Source organism: Miscanthus floridulus, chromosome 16, assembly GCF_019320115.1.
Source record: "Miscanthus floridulus cultivar M001 chromosome 16, ASM1932011v1, whole genome shotgun sequence".
Taxonomy (NCBI): Eukaryota; Viridiplantae; Streptophyta; class Magnoliopsida; order Poales; family Poaceae; genus Miscanthus; species Miscanthus floridulus.
In genome coordinates, this window is record NC_089595.1 from 3661335 (window position 1) to 3675604 (window position 14270).

The 14270-nt window shown below is 40.7% G+C and overlaps 2 protein-coding genes across 5 annotated transcripts; one reads left to right on the forward strand and one right to left on the reverse strand.

Moving 5' to 3' along the window:
* Positions 1-1165: 1165 nt before the first annotated feature.
* Positions 1166-5405, forward strand: LOC136512294 (uncharacterized). Of its 4 annotated transcripts, none has more exons than XM_066506261.1 (5): positions 1166-1292; positions 1484-1577; positions 1658-2979; positions 3271-3340; positions 5204-5405. In XM_066506261.1, the coding sequence occupies exons 3-5, from the start codon at positions 1730-1732 to the stop codon at positions 5207-5209; spliced, it is 1326 nt and encodes a 441-aa protein (XP_066362358.1). In that variant the 5' UTR covers positions 1166-1292; positions 1484-1577; positions 1658-1729; the 3' UTR covers positions 5210-5405. The 4 variants fall into 4 exon arrangements, with proteins under 4 accessions (XP_066362358.1, XP_066362360.1, XP_066362357.1 ...); XM_066506263.1 differs by having other exon boundaries at positions 1703-2979; XM_066506260.1 differs by having other exon boundaries at positions 1210-1292; positions 1355-1577.
* Positions 5406-7628: 2223 nt separating this feature from the next.
* Positions 7629-11560, reverse strand: LOC136510163 (uncharacterized). The gene is made up of 5 exons (XM_066504717.1): positions 11546-11560; positions 11160-11307; positions 8788-10129; positions 8441-8693; positions 7629-8255 (listed from the first exon to the last, which is right to left on the reverse strand). The coding sequence occupies exons 1-5, from the start codon at positions 11558-11560 to the stop codon at positions 7629-7631; spliced, it is 2385 nt and encodes a 794-aa protein (XP_066360814.1).
* Between the last annotated feature and the right edge of the window lie 2710 nt (positions 11561-14270).

Here is a 14270-nt window from a genome sequence, read left to right on the forward strand (position 1 = left end):
AACCTATTTTAGGTTTGAATAAGTTTATAAAGTAGAGTATCAAAATTTATGACATCAAGCTAGTATTATCAGATTTATTACGAAATATATTTTCATATGTATACCATATTGTTTTAAATATTAATATTATTCATATATATAAACTTGTCAAATATAAGATAATTGATTTATAATAGTTTCTCCATAAGAATTTAATAATTCAATAATGGAAGCAAGAAAATAAAAAGAAGAATAATGGGCTTCCCTGGGCCTTTGGTTCAACCAGCCCAGGGGCACAGCCTTCCTTTAGGGTCTCTCTTGACTAAGGACGAAAACGGAACAGAAATATGCCGAACCGAACCGCATCGTTTTCTATATTTAATCCGATCGAATCCGTATTTTCTTGTCCGACTTTACCGTTTTCGCTTTCGCATTTCAGATGTTTCGTATTTCAAATGTAAAAGTAGAAAACGGTTTAGACATTTTTCGACCGTTTTCTACTTTTCTACTTTTAATTTGAAATATTCTGAATTGAAAATTCGGTTTAAACCGAATTTGGCCAACTGCACAGGTCATACAGCTCAATTACAGGTTGTTCACCACGCAACTGCGTTCTTTCTACTGGTGGCCAGCTGCCCTCTCTTATAGACGGCACCCAGCCTCATCTCTCTTCACCTCACGAGATTGTGCTAAATGTCACAAAACCAGCAGCATCTACACGAAAACCCACCTGGGCCATAGCCCATCAAGCTCATCGGTTTAACCCCCACCTGCAAAGTCAATCATTTGATAGTTTTTGCATCAGCCGAATAAATCTTTGTTACTCAAAAGAAAAATCTGAATAAATCTTTAAAATAAAATACTACAGCTATTCTAAAAAGATTAATAAAATTATTCTGACTCAGTTCGAGTTCATGTTTCTATAATATGCACTTGTTAATTATTATATGCACTTGAACTTGATTATGTATGCACTTAGTCATGCACTTGGTCTACGGGTCGGTATTCCGTATTGAGTTTTCGTATATCGACCGTGTTCGACATAAATCCGCTCGAATTGGTTCGTTTTCGAAATTCTCGATAATTCGTAAGTTCGCGTTTGTTTTCGTATCCGGTTTTACCGTTTTCGCTTTCGCTTTCGTATTTCAAATATAAAAATAAAAAATAATTTAATAGTTTTTCGACCGTTTCCGACCGTTTTCATCCTTACTGTCGACATTGTGCGAGCAGGGGGAGGGGCGGCGGCGCTGGCACCCTGATGCCGTGCAGATCGCGGAGACGCGGCGCTTGAGCGGCTCTCCTCCCCTCTAGAGGTATTCATATTCCTTTTGTGATTCGATTTCCACTCTTTTAACCGATCCGATCCATCTCCCAGCCGCCGGCCTTCTGGAGCAATCTCTCTGCAGCCTCGCCGACCTGCAACCTCACCGCCGCCAAGTCGCACGATTTGCATCGGGATGAATCTCTCTCTCTCTCTCTGATTTGAGTTACGCGCTGATTGCAGCTGATTCACTCGTGGTGTGGTTAGTTGCGCCTCCAACCAAACACGCTAATTCTGATTTGATTCTACAACTGACCTTGGATTCCGCCTTTGTCTCGTAAGTCTTTTACGATATTTCTTTCGTTTGGATCCGAATCCTTTCTTATCTCCAATATATTCTGACACTATAATTTCCAGGGCGGGATTTCGTGAATCGGATCGATCTGCTGCTACCGATTGAAGATCCATATTTTGCTGCAAGCTTCGCCCATGATTCCGTACAGCAAGCTCCGCCGCCTGACGACGTACAGCGACGCCGGCAAGATGTCCGTGGATTGGGCGTCGTTGGACAAGGATCTGGTGGAGCTGATCGGGTGGCGGGTGCTGGCCGGCGACTTGCCGGACTACGTCCGTTTCCGCGCTGTCTGCTCCCACTGGAGAGCAAGCACCGTCCGCCCTCGCAGGCGTGGCGTCCTCGACCCGCGTTTCCACCCGCGCCAATGGATGATGCTGCCGGAGGGTCACGGCTTGTATCCTGGCCATCCTGACCTCGGCGGCTTCGTTCGCTTCTTCAACCTCTCCACCGGCGCCTTCGTCCGCGCCCACCTCCCTCTCCTGGATGACCATGTCATCCTTGATTCCATCGACGGCCTACTACTCCTGCACCGCGACCACGACACCGCCATTCGCCTCCTCAACCCCTTCACTGGCGATGTCGCCGAGCTCCCACCACTTGCGTCCCTCCTGCCACAGATTGGATTCACCCACCACTACAATGAGCAAAGCAAGCGCACAGGACTCATGAGTGTCCGCGCCTCTGTTACCGTCAGTTCCACTGGAACCATCACTGTTATGCTGGCTTTTGACCTTCTGCACCGTGTAGCCTATGCCACCACTGGAGATCAGCGGTGGACTCTATTTGCCTGGAAGATCCAACCTTTGCTTAGACCCGTGTCTTTCCAAGGCAAATTCTACGTGATGCAGATTGTACTGAGTGTACGTAAGTTATACATCCACCAGATTAATCCACCAATCCAAGACACTGCTGAGGAACTGTCTAATCTGCCGTTGCCAGTGGAGATTGCTGAATTCCCAATGGAAAAATTTCTCTACATCCTCAACTTTGTAGAGTGTTGCTCAGAGCTCTTGCTAGTTGCCTACAATGATGCTTCTCGTTCAAAGCTGGTAATCTACAGACTTGCTGACCTTGTCAATGGAAAGTTTGAGCCCGTTACGAGCATCGGTAACCACACCTTGTTCGTTGGTGAACGTTGTCTCTGTGTCTCATTCTCACCTAACAAGGGGAGTAAGAACCTTCTGTCCATGTCACCTAACTCTGTCATCTGCTTGCATAGTTTGCCGGTCAATCATGATTCTGAAGATTCATCTCATTTTGAGCAATATGACCTAGGTACTGGCATCTGGATTCCTGCCAGTGATGGAAACATTTTCCAAATACCACCACCCAGCCCCCATACACTCATCCATCATATCTTTACTTGTTGCCGTCTGAAGTATTGGTAAGTCAGAGCACTCAACTGCCTACCTTTAATCACCCTGTTCGCTGGTTGGTTTCTGGGCTGGTTTAGACTGACTAGTGCTGGTTTGTTGTGAGAGGAAAATACTGTTGGCTGGCTGATTTGGGCTGGATGAAACCAACAAGCGAACAGGCTGAATGTTTAGCTTCCACAGATTATTTCGAGGAGTTGACGTGATTCTCATATTATTTGATACATGCTACTAAATGATACTGCTGGGGAGAAATCTTTCATTAACTCCAAGCTAACTTGAATCCTTGTCTCTGCTTGTAGGAATAAAGGACTCATGTTTTGTGCTGAAACAGAGCCTGTCTGGTTGGTGAAACAAGAACTGCGCTATGGGGTATGTGTTCATGTCACTTCTTTTTCTCATATAATCTTCTTGCTTGTTATTATTCACGCATCACACGGTTGTGCTATTTGGTTCGGTGCTCTGTACAAATTTAGTTAACTTTAGTGACTAAAGTAGTTAGATGTTGTTTGGTTTGGATGAATTGTAATGTTGTGATGTTTTTGAGCATCAGTTGGCTAAATCAGTGTTTTAGAAGCTTGGCCCTCCTGCCCTTTTATTATATTTCAGTGTTAATATGGGTTGACGTCATGCTGATAATATGCAGCAGGGGTGGGCGTTCGGGTAACCTAAAAATTTCGGGTTGGGTTTTGAAAACTGGAACACGAGATTCGCTCAGAGAAAAGGAAACTCGAAACTTCGGGTACCCGAAAAATCAGGTTCGGGTAACCCTGAACTGTCCGGCTGTGACCTACAGAAATACAATACATATACCTCGCAGCCAGCAGCGATAGGGGCACGGCGACATTGTCGTTGCCACGGCTCGTGCTGGTGGAGAAGAGCGACCTGTAGCCACCTGACTCATCTGTGGACTCTTGCCATGATTAGCTCCCATCCCCTTCCTCTGATTCACATGGATGATGGTTTTGATTGGAGCAATTAAAGCATGCAATGCATTCTTCATTCTTGCTGAGCTGAACAGGTAGCCGGAGATTGAGACAGGGAAGAAGTTTGAGAGAGGGGCGGAGAGGAACAGAGGGGCGCGATGAAGGGGAGGGAGATCAGACTTGTGACTGGTGCCTCATTGCCTCGCAAGATCTGTACGAGAGGGCGGAGAGGCCGAGCGAGTTTGCGGCTGCAGGTTGGGGGTGGACGTGAGGGATTTGCTAGCTGCTAGCTGACTGGTTAAATAGTTAGGGTTATTTACTGACGTGGGCTGTGGGGGTTTGGCCTGTGGGCTGGGCTGAAAGTTGATGCTGGGCTAAAAAGTTGTTTTTTTTGGACTATTCGGGTACCGGGGTCTTAAACCCGAATTACCTAAAATAATTTTGGGTTCTCAGACTTACACCCGAAATATATTCGTGTTTTTTCGGGTGTCGGGTACTTCGGGTTTGGGCTCGGGTTTTTCGGGTTCGGTGTTTGGGTATCGGGTTTTGTGCCCACCCATATCTAGCATTATGTGTATATGTTATTTTCTTGGGAATTTAGATATATTGTTCTGTATTTAGCTTTGGTATCTGCCAGATGTATAATTCTTGTGCACTTCACAACGTTGTACATAGCAATGATTAATTAGTTAAAAACTATCATCTGCATTGGTGTGTTTTCGTTATCATGATTGCAAATAATTTTGACTTCTACTGTTGCTGACCCTAAGCTACTACGGTGATGCGGTTGCCTTTGTATTGGGTTCGGTTGTACTCTCCTTTTGTCTTAATACAAAGATACGCAGGTTACAAGAAGAAATTAAAAAAAACTATTGTACGCTTTTGTAGTGCATTATGATTACAATTAGGATGAAAACAAAAGAGCCTATATGTCCGAATTAAGATTTAGTAGGTTACCCAACAAAGTTGATGTATATAAAAAATATTTTGTCTGCATTGTGTATTGGATAAAAAAAATAAAGTTAAGTCTGGTAAACATTTTCAGTAAATCTCATGTGGTGTTCTCCTTTTCCTTAGCATGCAGTTGTAGGATAATACTTGACATATCTTTACCAGGGTGCTGTTTTCATTTTCTTACTAAGGATAAAATTAACTGCTGCGAAATATATTGAATTTGTTTAACCGTTCAATGTCAAAAAGTACATTTATTTTGTTCTAACTTAAAAGCATTTTTCTTCCATTTTTGAGCAAATTGGTTTTGCTGATATGTTGGCCTGTTGTTGACATTCGTTTTGTTCCTTGCTTCTAGGCTTGACGGCTCTCGTTGCAGTGGATGTCTTTGCTCCAGAATGTCAGAGAAACAAATAAATATCCGTTTGCTTTATTTCTGTCTTTGTTAGTGTGCTACATTTATTTAGACTTGCGTTAGTATTTGTGAATCAAGAAAAACATGCTGTCCAATTAGTGTTATTGGTTGAAGTCGCCAGCAGCATAATTTATTGTTTTCTAAAGTGGTTGTGTATCTTGGTGACATACAGATTACAAAAGCTATCAAATATAAATGTTTGCTAGTTTATGCAATATTACTAGCAAATATGCCCGTGCGTTGCAACGGGAGAAAGATATACTATTAAATGCTAATGAAAAACGAATATTACATATATATTTGGTTTTCCCTTTCTATAAAATTTGCATCTATAATTTTTTTATGATGACTATGACATCTATATCAATTAAAATACAACCCATTGTAAGCTCCAAAAAATTTGTACTCATAAATTTATCATAGCTTCAATTATCATAATGTCCATGTGTTGGTGAGTTAGATATTGAATTCTTAGATTCCTTTTGAGGACCCGTAAAAATAAAAGTCAACAAAGAGTTAGTTACCATCATGAGGATTGGTCTATCCATTAATGAGACCTCTCTCAATTTTTACATGTCAGCTCTCATTGTTTTATCAAAAATTGTACTGATATATACGTATAGTTTGGAGATACATTTCTTTTAATTAGGTTGGATGACAAACTGCTCAAGATTTCAGCCTACGGTTTAATTAGTTGAACCATCAGCTGATCCAGGTTCTAATAATAACAAATTTTATTTCGGTAAGCAAAATTACATCCATAATTTAGTGGTGAAATATTTATGTATCATGGAAAGTTTGTTATAATATTTTAAATACCCATAATGATATATTTATTATTTATTTTTTAAAGTTTATAAGAAAAATGGGATACAGAAAAGAAGAAAACAAAAAAAATCAACTTTAGACGGAAAAAACATACACGCGAGAAAAGAAACGTGGAAAAGGACGGAAACGTTGGAGGGGAGGACGGGGCACCAACACCGAACGGATGGTTAACGAACATGGAAAAGAAGAGGGTTTCCGCGTGGGGCCGCCACACACCAGATTCACATCTTCGTGCTTATCTATTCCAGTTTTCCCTTGCGTTGATTCCGGACATGATGTTAATGGGATAGGTTAGGACTCGGGACTCCACGATTGTAAACAGGATGGGTTAGGACTCGGATAAAACAAACTGACCGAGTGGGCTTATTGGATGGGGACATAGCAAAAGCTGCAAAACTCTTTAGCGACCATGCGGACAAAATTTTTTAGGCATGAGTTTGGACAGGATCCAATATAAATTGCAGTCGGACTCTGTATCGATACTTGCTAGCCGAGATATATTCAAACTCTGTATGAGCGCGTGTCATATAAGTCGGGATAGAAGACGGGAGGTAAGAAACTCTAGAGACCGACGGACAAAAAAAAATGAACAGACCAAAAAATAGTTAGGAGAGAAATTTTGTCTCTTTATTATTAGGTATAGACTTATATTCTGCCCGGTTTCGTACGTCGGCCAAGGAAGACACTGGCCCGGACCGGACACGGCTGTCTTTGTTGGTGTAAGACTCAAATACGTCGATCATCAATTAATTGGAAAACAAGTGTATAAAGACACAGGAAGCTGCCGCTGCCGCTGGCGCTTGTTCGATAGGAGAGGAAGCAGCTCTACTGATTTGGAAGGCAGATCAAAGCCTGCTTGCTGCTTGGATTTTGGAGAAGCGGAGAGATGCGCTTGTTCGATAGTTTGCGTATATTCGGTCCCATGATATGCATATATTATGCGGGGCGGGGAACCAACTAATAGTTTGCTTGAAATGCTAAATAAACAGAAGCTTAAAACATTGTGCCTGCCTTTTGAATTGGTGGTGAACGATATCGCATAATTTTATTATTCATACGGAGCTAGCAAGAGCTCTCGAGCGCAAAATCATTGTAAACCAAAAACGGAATGTATGGAGTAGCATCTCTAATGGACTTGTTGCCTATGCCTCACGCTGATACAAGCAACGAACTAGCAAGAGCTCTCCCGTTCCCAATTCTGTCTCTCCATCCTCGTTGCACACAGCGCCGGTCCTATGATTTCGAGGGCCCTCTGGCGAACTCGTCACGATGGCCCCTCTAGACCATAAAATTTTAGAATATATAGACTAATTTTACTTGTATAGGAAAAGCAAATCCAATAATATATTTTTAATTTAATATGTCTGATAATTATCGAGAGCGAGAAACAACGTAAACTAAAAGAGCAATATATTTGTACTTCTAGAACTAATACGATTACCTTAAAGAAGAATAGAACTCCATCATATCCACTGCTTCTTATAAAAAGATACTTCTTCGGGCATTTCTTGATGCAAAATCATCAATGACGGTATCGAGATCAATAGTGTCTAAGATATCCTTCTCGATGGTGCACATAGCCAAGCCATTTAACATTTCTTATGACATAGTTGATCTCAAATAGTTCTTCAACAACTTCAATTTTGAGAAACTTCTTTCGGCCGAAGCTACAGTCACAGGTACAGTTAAAAGAATTCGATAGGCAGCTGAAATATTTGGATAGCAATCTGCATCCATAACAAACTTCAGAATCTCTGGCGCCGACATCAAAGAATCTGGCAAAGTCACTTGCAACACCTTTAATTCTGAAAAAAAAATCATTGATCTCAACATCGGATGAGTTATCATGAGAAAAATTTTCCACAAAAATCTTGCAGCGCAACCAAAGATCAGCTTCATCCAAGGATTTCAAATTTTCTGAGTTGAACAAGAACCCAAAAACATTATCAAATGCTGTCATCTGCTCAAATCTACTGGTCAATGAAGCAATTGCAGAATCAATCATAACTAGGAAGTACTCTCTTCTAAAAGAGTCCACAGCAGACTGTTGTATTTCCTCGTCTTGGTCATCTTGTTCATCAAAATGTTTCTTTCTCTTTCGTTGACGTTTTGTAGGAAATATTGGCTCTATATCCAATTCAGATGCAATGTTTTTGCTGTATCCATACTAAAAGTGAAACCTTCATCTCTATACTTCTTAAAATATGATATGACACCTTCAATGTGTTTGAGAGTAGCATCTATAGTCACAATTTTAGATTGCAACTTCTTGCTAACATTATTTATAGAGAATAAAATATCATGCCAGATAACCAAACCAACTATAAATTCAAAATTCTCAAGTGCACTCACCAAAGATTGACATTCACTAACTGCCATTGGGTCATCAGTTGAAGCCTTCTCTAGCGCTATTAAAGCTGATCTTATTTGAGGAGTTTGGAATCTGATAGCTTGAACACTTTTTATTCGGCTTTCCCAGCGAGTATTAGACCATGACTTAACTGTCAATCCTAGGACATTGTCAACCAAAATCTTCCACCTTTTGGTAGATTTTGCAAACAGGGTGTATATACGTTGGATAATGCTAAAAAAAGAAATAGCTTGCCTGCAAGATTTCAAATATCACAAATAGTAAGATCCCAAATAATGGCATATTATATGAAAACAATATATAACATATAAAAGAAATAATAGTTTACCTGCAAGATTTTTCCATATCACAAAGAGTAAGATTCAGACTATGACATGCACACGGCATATATAGTGCTCTTGGATTAATTTCAAGCAAGCGCGTCTGAACACCTTGATGTTTCCCCTTCATATTTGAACCATTATCATACCCTTGACCTCTCACGTCATCAATATTCAAACCAAGAGAGACCAATGCACTCTTTAATTCATTAAAAAGACCCAATCCTAATGTGTCATCAACCTTCAAAAACTCTAGGAAGAACTCCTCTACCCTTGGAACATTCCCCGATATATTCACACACCTAATAATTAGAGTCATTTGTTCTTCATGGCTCACATCTGGAGTACAATCTAAAATCACAGAAAAATACTTGGCATCCTTAATGATATTTAATATAGTTTGTTTTACACAATCTGCAAGAAGAGAAATCATCTCATTCTGAATTTTATGCCCAAGGTAATGATGATGAATCTCACTATTTTGAATCCGCCTAATATGGTCTTGCATCACAGGATCAAATTCACCCATCATTTCAACTGTGCCCAGAAAGTTACCATTGTTAGCTTGATATAGTTTCTCATTTTTCCCTCGGAAAGCCAAATTATGTTTAGCAAGAAACTTGACAGAAGAAACGATTCTTACTAAAACTTGTCTCCAACGCTCTCTCTCCTTTGTAATTTCTCGTTGCAAATCATCATCAATTGTTTTATTTTTGCTCAACCTCAGCCTAAGTTCATTCCAAGTATTCATGTTTCTTATATGCTCAACACTATTCTCATGTTCCTTGAGTCTTAAACTAAGATGTTTCCAGTCCCTCAATCCATCGTGTGCTACCAAACTTTTGTTCTGATCTGATTTGAACAATTTGCAGCAAAAACAAAAAACTTTGTCCACATGTTTAGAGTAAACCAACCATTTTCTATCAACCACCTCACTATTGCTTAACTTTCTAGAATAGTAAGCATATGAAAAATGTCTATTGTGAGCATCTACAGGGAACTCAAGATTCAATTCTCTCACTGGTCCTTTTTCAATCAAAATATCTCTACCCTTATTATCAAGATTCTCCCAAGTTCTAGGATCAAAGACATCATGAATAGAAGGTTGCACATCATCAAATGAATTTTCAGGTTGAGAGGAAGGCTGTAAATTTTCATTCTCTATAGCATCAACTTGTTCACTTAAATTGTCATTAACTTGTTGTTGCTCTTCTTCTTGATTATTAGGTGCATCTATACGGTTGTCATCACGCACAACACTACTTGAAGCTGAAAAAAACTTATCTAAAGCACCTTGTTGTGACTGAACAAACTGTTCTTCTTGTCTTTTCCATTTTCTTTTCGCAGCCCCTGACAAATGTTTTGTAGGTAACATTCTAAAATTCTTACACCTGACCTAAATTACAAGAAAAACATGACTATATGAGTACAAAATACTAGATAAAATTTGAACAAGGAAAAAAACCTAGGGCCTATACAATTTACACATGAACTGATTGAGAACCAAGATTCATAAATCACAGAAAGGGCAGAAGGCAATAACCAAGATAAATCTTCAGATGTCGTCGACTCGTCGTCCTCGTCGAGCCCTGCCTCGGGCCCTCGGCTGCCTCGCGTGGTGATCGCTCGATCGGCGCTGCGTCTCGTCGTTTGCGGAAGTCTGTGTGTGCCTGCGTCTGGATCGGCGCTGCATGCCTGCGTCTCGCCGTCTGCGGACTGCCCTGGAAGTCTGAGCGGCTTGAGTTGATCGGCCGTCAGCGGAAGTCTGCGTGAGTGCGTGACTGCGTGGTGATAAAAAAGGGTAGAAAGATAGAGGCCGACTCGGCACGTTGCAAGTCTGGGCTGCGTGACTGCGTGTGCTAAAAAGAGGCCGACATGCCTGCAACGTTGAGTCTGGGCTTCGTTTTTTTACACTATATATTTGGGGTCTTATATACTTCATACTTGGGCTTGGGCCCCCATCCTGGCTGGGCCCCCGGCCATCGCACCTCCTGCCCCCCCTTAGGGCCGGCACTGGTTGCACACAAGTCATAATAACGTCCTAGTTGTTTCCTCAGGCCTTGTTTAGTTCCAAAAAGTTTTCCCAAAAAATGCTACAATAGCCATCACATCGAATCTTACGATACGTGCATGGAGCATTAAATGTAGACGAAAAAAAACTAATTGCACAGTTTGGTTGGAAATCGCGAGACGAACGTTTTGAGCCTAATTAGTCCATGATTGAATACTAATTGCCAAATAAAAATGAAAGTACTACAGTAACCAAATTCTCAAATTTCGCCCAACTAAACACAGCCTCACTTTCTACTCCTGCACTTCCTCTCCTCACTTTCTACAGTAGCCAAATTCCCAAATTAGTCCATGATTGAATACTAATTGCCTCCCGTGTCCCGCCTCGACGCCTCCTGCTCCACCCTGTAGCGGCGTGGCCAACGCTTGCCGGTGCGGCGCTCGGCGGCCGGTCGAGCCTCGCCCCTCGCCCCTCGGCTGCCGCCTGCCAGAGCCCGGAGGCCGGAGCCCCTCTGTCCCTGTGTGAAGGCAGTTGTGAAGCTGTGAATTGAAGGTATTCCTTCAATTCTTCAGTAGTTCAGTTCTTCTCTTCTCTTGATTTCAACTGCTAATTTTGAACTTTTGATTCCAATTAGATGAAGAGGACAAGGACTATTGCATCATATTTCTCTCAAGTTGCTGAACAAGAATAGCAAACCATCCATCCTCCATCTCCTCCACCGCCAGATCCAGAGCAAGAACAAGGAAGCATCAAACATCCTCCAGCGCCATCTCAAGGTGCAGAACAAGAGTCAGTGCAGTAGATGTAGATTTGAGCCAACCAACTGTAGAACTAGACCAAACTAGTTTGCCTGCAGAAGAAACTGGCAATAAAAATGCTAATTTTGTGGAGGAGGGTGATTCTAATCATGTGCTTGGTCCTGAAGATATTGTTGCAGATCCAGCGCTTAGGAAACCCATTGAGGAAATGCATCAGAACATTAGGGATGATGCAAAAAGGGAGTATGTCTTGTTAGGTCCATGCCAACCAAAAGGTCATGCATATCCCAAAAGAAAAATATATGGTCACAATAGGAGTTTTCATGATAAGTTGTTCACAAATCATCCTTGGTTGGAATATAGTGTTTCTAAGGATGCTGCTTTTTGCTTCTATTGTTATCTATTTAAACCATTGAGAGTCGATAATTATGGTGTTGAATCCTTCACAACAAATGGGTTTACTAATTGGAAAGATGGACCACAATTATTTGATGCTCATGGTAATTCCATTGCTCACAATAAGGCAAGAAAGGATTATGAATGTTACAAAAATCAGCGGCAAAGTGTATCACATGTAATTTCTAGGGGAAGTCAGAAGGGAGAAGAAGAATATAGAGGTCGTTTAATCATTATATTGGGAGTTGTAAGATTTCTTCTCTTGCAAGCACATGCTTTTCGTGGACATGATGAGTCATCTAAGTCGAGCAACAAGGGATTTTTTTTGAAATGCTAGATTGGTATAAGGAAAAAGATGCAAACGCAGCAAGGTTACTTGATTCTGCTAGTAAGAACCACACAATGACTTCTCATAAAGTGCAAAAGGACTTGTGCAAAGCTTGTGCAGAACAGACTTCCATAGTAATTATTGCTGAAATTGGGGATAGGTATTTTGCCGTGTTGGTTGATGAGGCACGGGATGCATCTATCAAGGAACAAATGACTGTCGTATTAAGGTATGTATTTTTTCTTGTTGCTGATTTCTTTTTTACAATTCATTGCCAATTTCTTGTGTATACTTGTATGCTGATTTTTGTTGCAACATGTGACTCTAGGTTTGTCAATGCACGAGGGGAAGTTATTGAGAGGTTCCTTGGTATGAAGATGGTTGCTGATACAACTTCATCATCTCTGAAGGAAACTTTAGATTGTATGTTTGCTCGCCATGGTTTGTCTATGTCTAGAGTTTGTGGGCAAGGATATGACGAGGCATTTAATATGAGAGGAGAATTTCATGGGCTGCAAAGACGGATATTAGATGAGAATCCATATGCTTTTTATATACATTGCTTTGCACATCAATTGCAATTAGTTGTTGTCTCAGTTGCTCAGTGTTGTGGTTCAGTATATGATTTCTTTAACATCACCTCGTTGATTGTCAACACTGTCAATGTTTCTTGTAAGAAAAGAGATCAGTTGGCCCAAAGCCACCATGATAGCATTGTAAATCAATTGGAAAGTGGTCAAATTTTTAGTGGGCGAGGGAAAAATCAAGAAATTAGCCTTGCAAGGCAGGGGAAACAAGATGGGGTTCACATCACAAAACCTTATGTCGTCTTTTCCATATGTGGGAGTCAATCTTAGAGGTATTAGAAAATATTGTTGAAGATGGTGTTGGAGATAAGAGAACAACAGCTTCAGGCTTGCTGTTACAAATGGAAAAATTTGAGTTTGTGTTTATAATGCATCTTATGATCAGATTATTGGGCATAACAAATGATTTATCACAATGCTTGCAAAGAAAAGATCAGAATATTGTTCGGGCTGTTGCGTTGATTGGGATCACATTGGAGAAAATCAATGATGTAAGGCAACATGGCTGGGATGAGCTATTTGAGGAGGTAAAGGAGTTTTGTGGGATCCGTCACATCATTATCCCAAATATGGAGGATAAAGTAATTGTTCGAGGCCGTTCAAGGGGTCGTGGAGGGCAGCAGGTAACCTACTACCATCACTTCAAAAATAAGATCTTTAATGTGGTGCATGATCAAGTTATTGTTGAATTAAATAATCGGTTTGCTGAAAGGTCTACCCGCTTATTGAGATGCATTGCTTGTCTAGATCCAAAGAATTCCTTTGCAAATTATGATCGTGAGAAACTAACTGAACTTGCTGAGATTTATGATGTTGATTTCTCCCAATATGACCGTGATCAGCTTCTAGGCCAACTTGACAATTTCATTAGTGATGTCAGAGCTGATCCTTCATTCACATCTTGTATTGACCTTGGTATTCTTGCTATAAAGATGGTTCAAACTATAGGCACACAACCTTTGCATTGGTTTATCGCCTCATTGTGTTGGCCTTGACTCTACCAGTTGCAACAGCAACAGTAGAAAGGATTTTCTCAGCTATGAAGGTTGTCAAGACAGAGTCTCGGAATAAAATGGGGGATGACTGGTTGAATCATAGGATGATATGTTATGTTGAGCGAGAGATATTTGCAACCATTAAAAATGATGACATCTTACATCATTTTCAAGAATTGAAGACCCGGAAGATGAAGTTACCTAATGTACCTAGTACTTCTGGTATGTTACATTCAGCCATTTAGGATACAAATGCATAGTAATCAATGAGATTAATTTTTTGGCTATCCCTGTTCTTATTAACTCTTACATCTTGTCCAAACTAGGAGTTGTTATTGATGACATGGAAGTGGAAGAGGCGAATGCAACAAATCATCACTAGACAATAGGTATTTATTTTTCAATGTTCATTGATA

Bases quoted from the DNA above. Each gene is read 5' to 3' on its own strand.
- LOC136510163 (XM_066504717.1), bottom strand. The intron at 10,130-11,159 runs GCAATTAGTATT...AACATTTGTCAG, and splicing joins GTCGAGGCGGGACACGGGAG to GGGCTGCGAAAAGAAAATGG. The intron at 8,256-8,440 runs GTGAGTGCACTT...TTTCACTTTTAG, and splicing joins TTAGTGAATGTCAATCTTTG to TATGGATACAGCAAAAACAT.
- LOC136512294 (XM_066506261.1), top strand. From the start codon at position 1,730: ATGATTCCGTACAGCAAGCTCCGCCGCCTGACGACGTACAGCGACGCC. The intron at 2,980-3,270 runs GTAAGTCAGAGC...CTCTGCTTGTAG, and splicing joins TGTTGCCGTCTGAAGTATTG to GAATAAAGGACTCATGTTTT.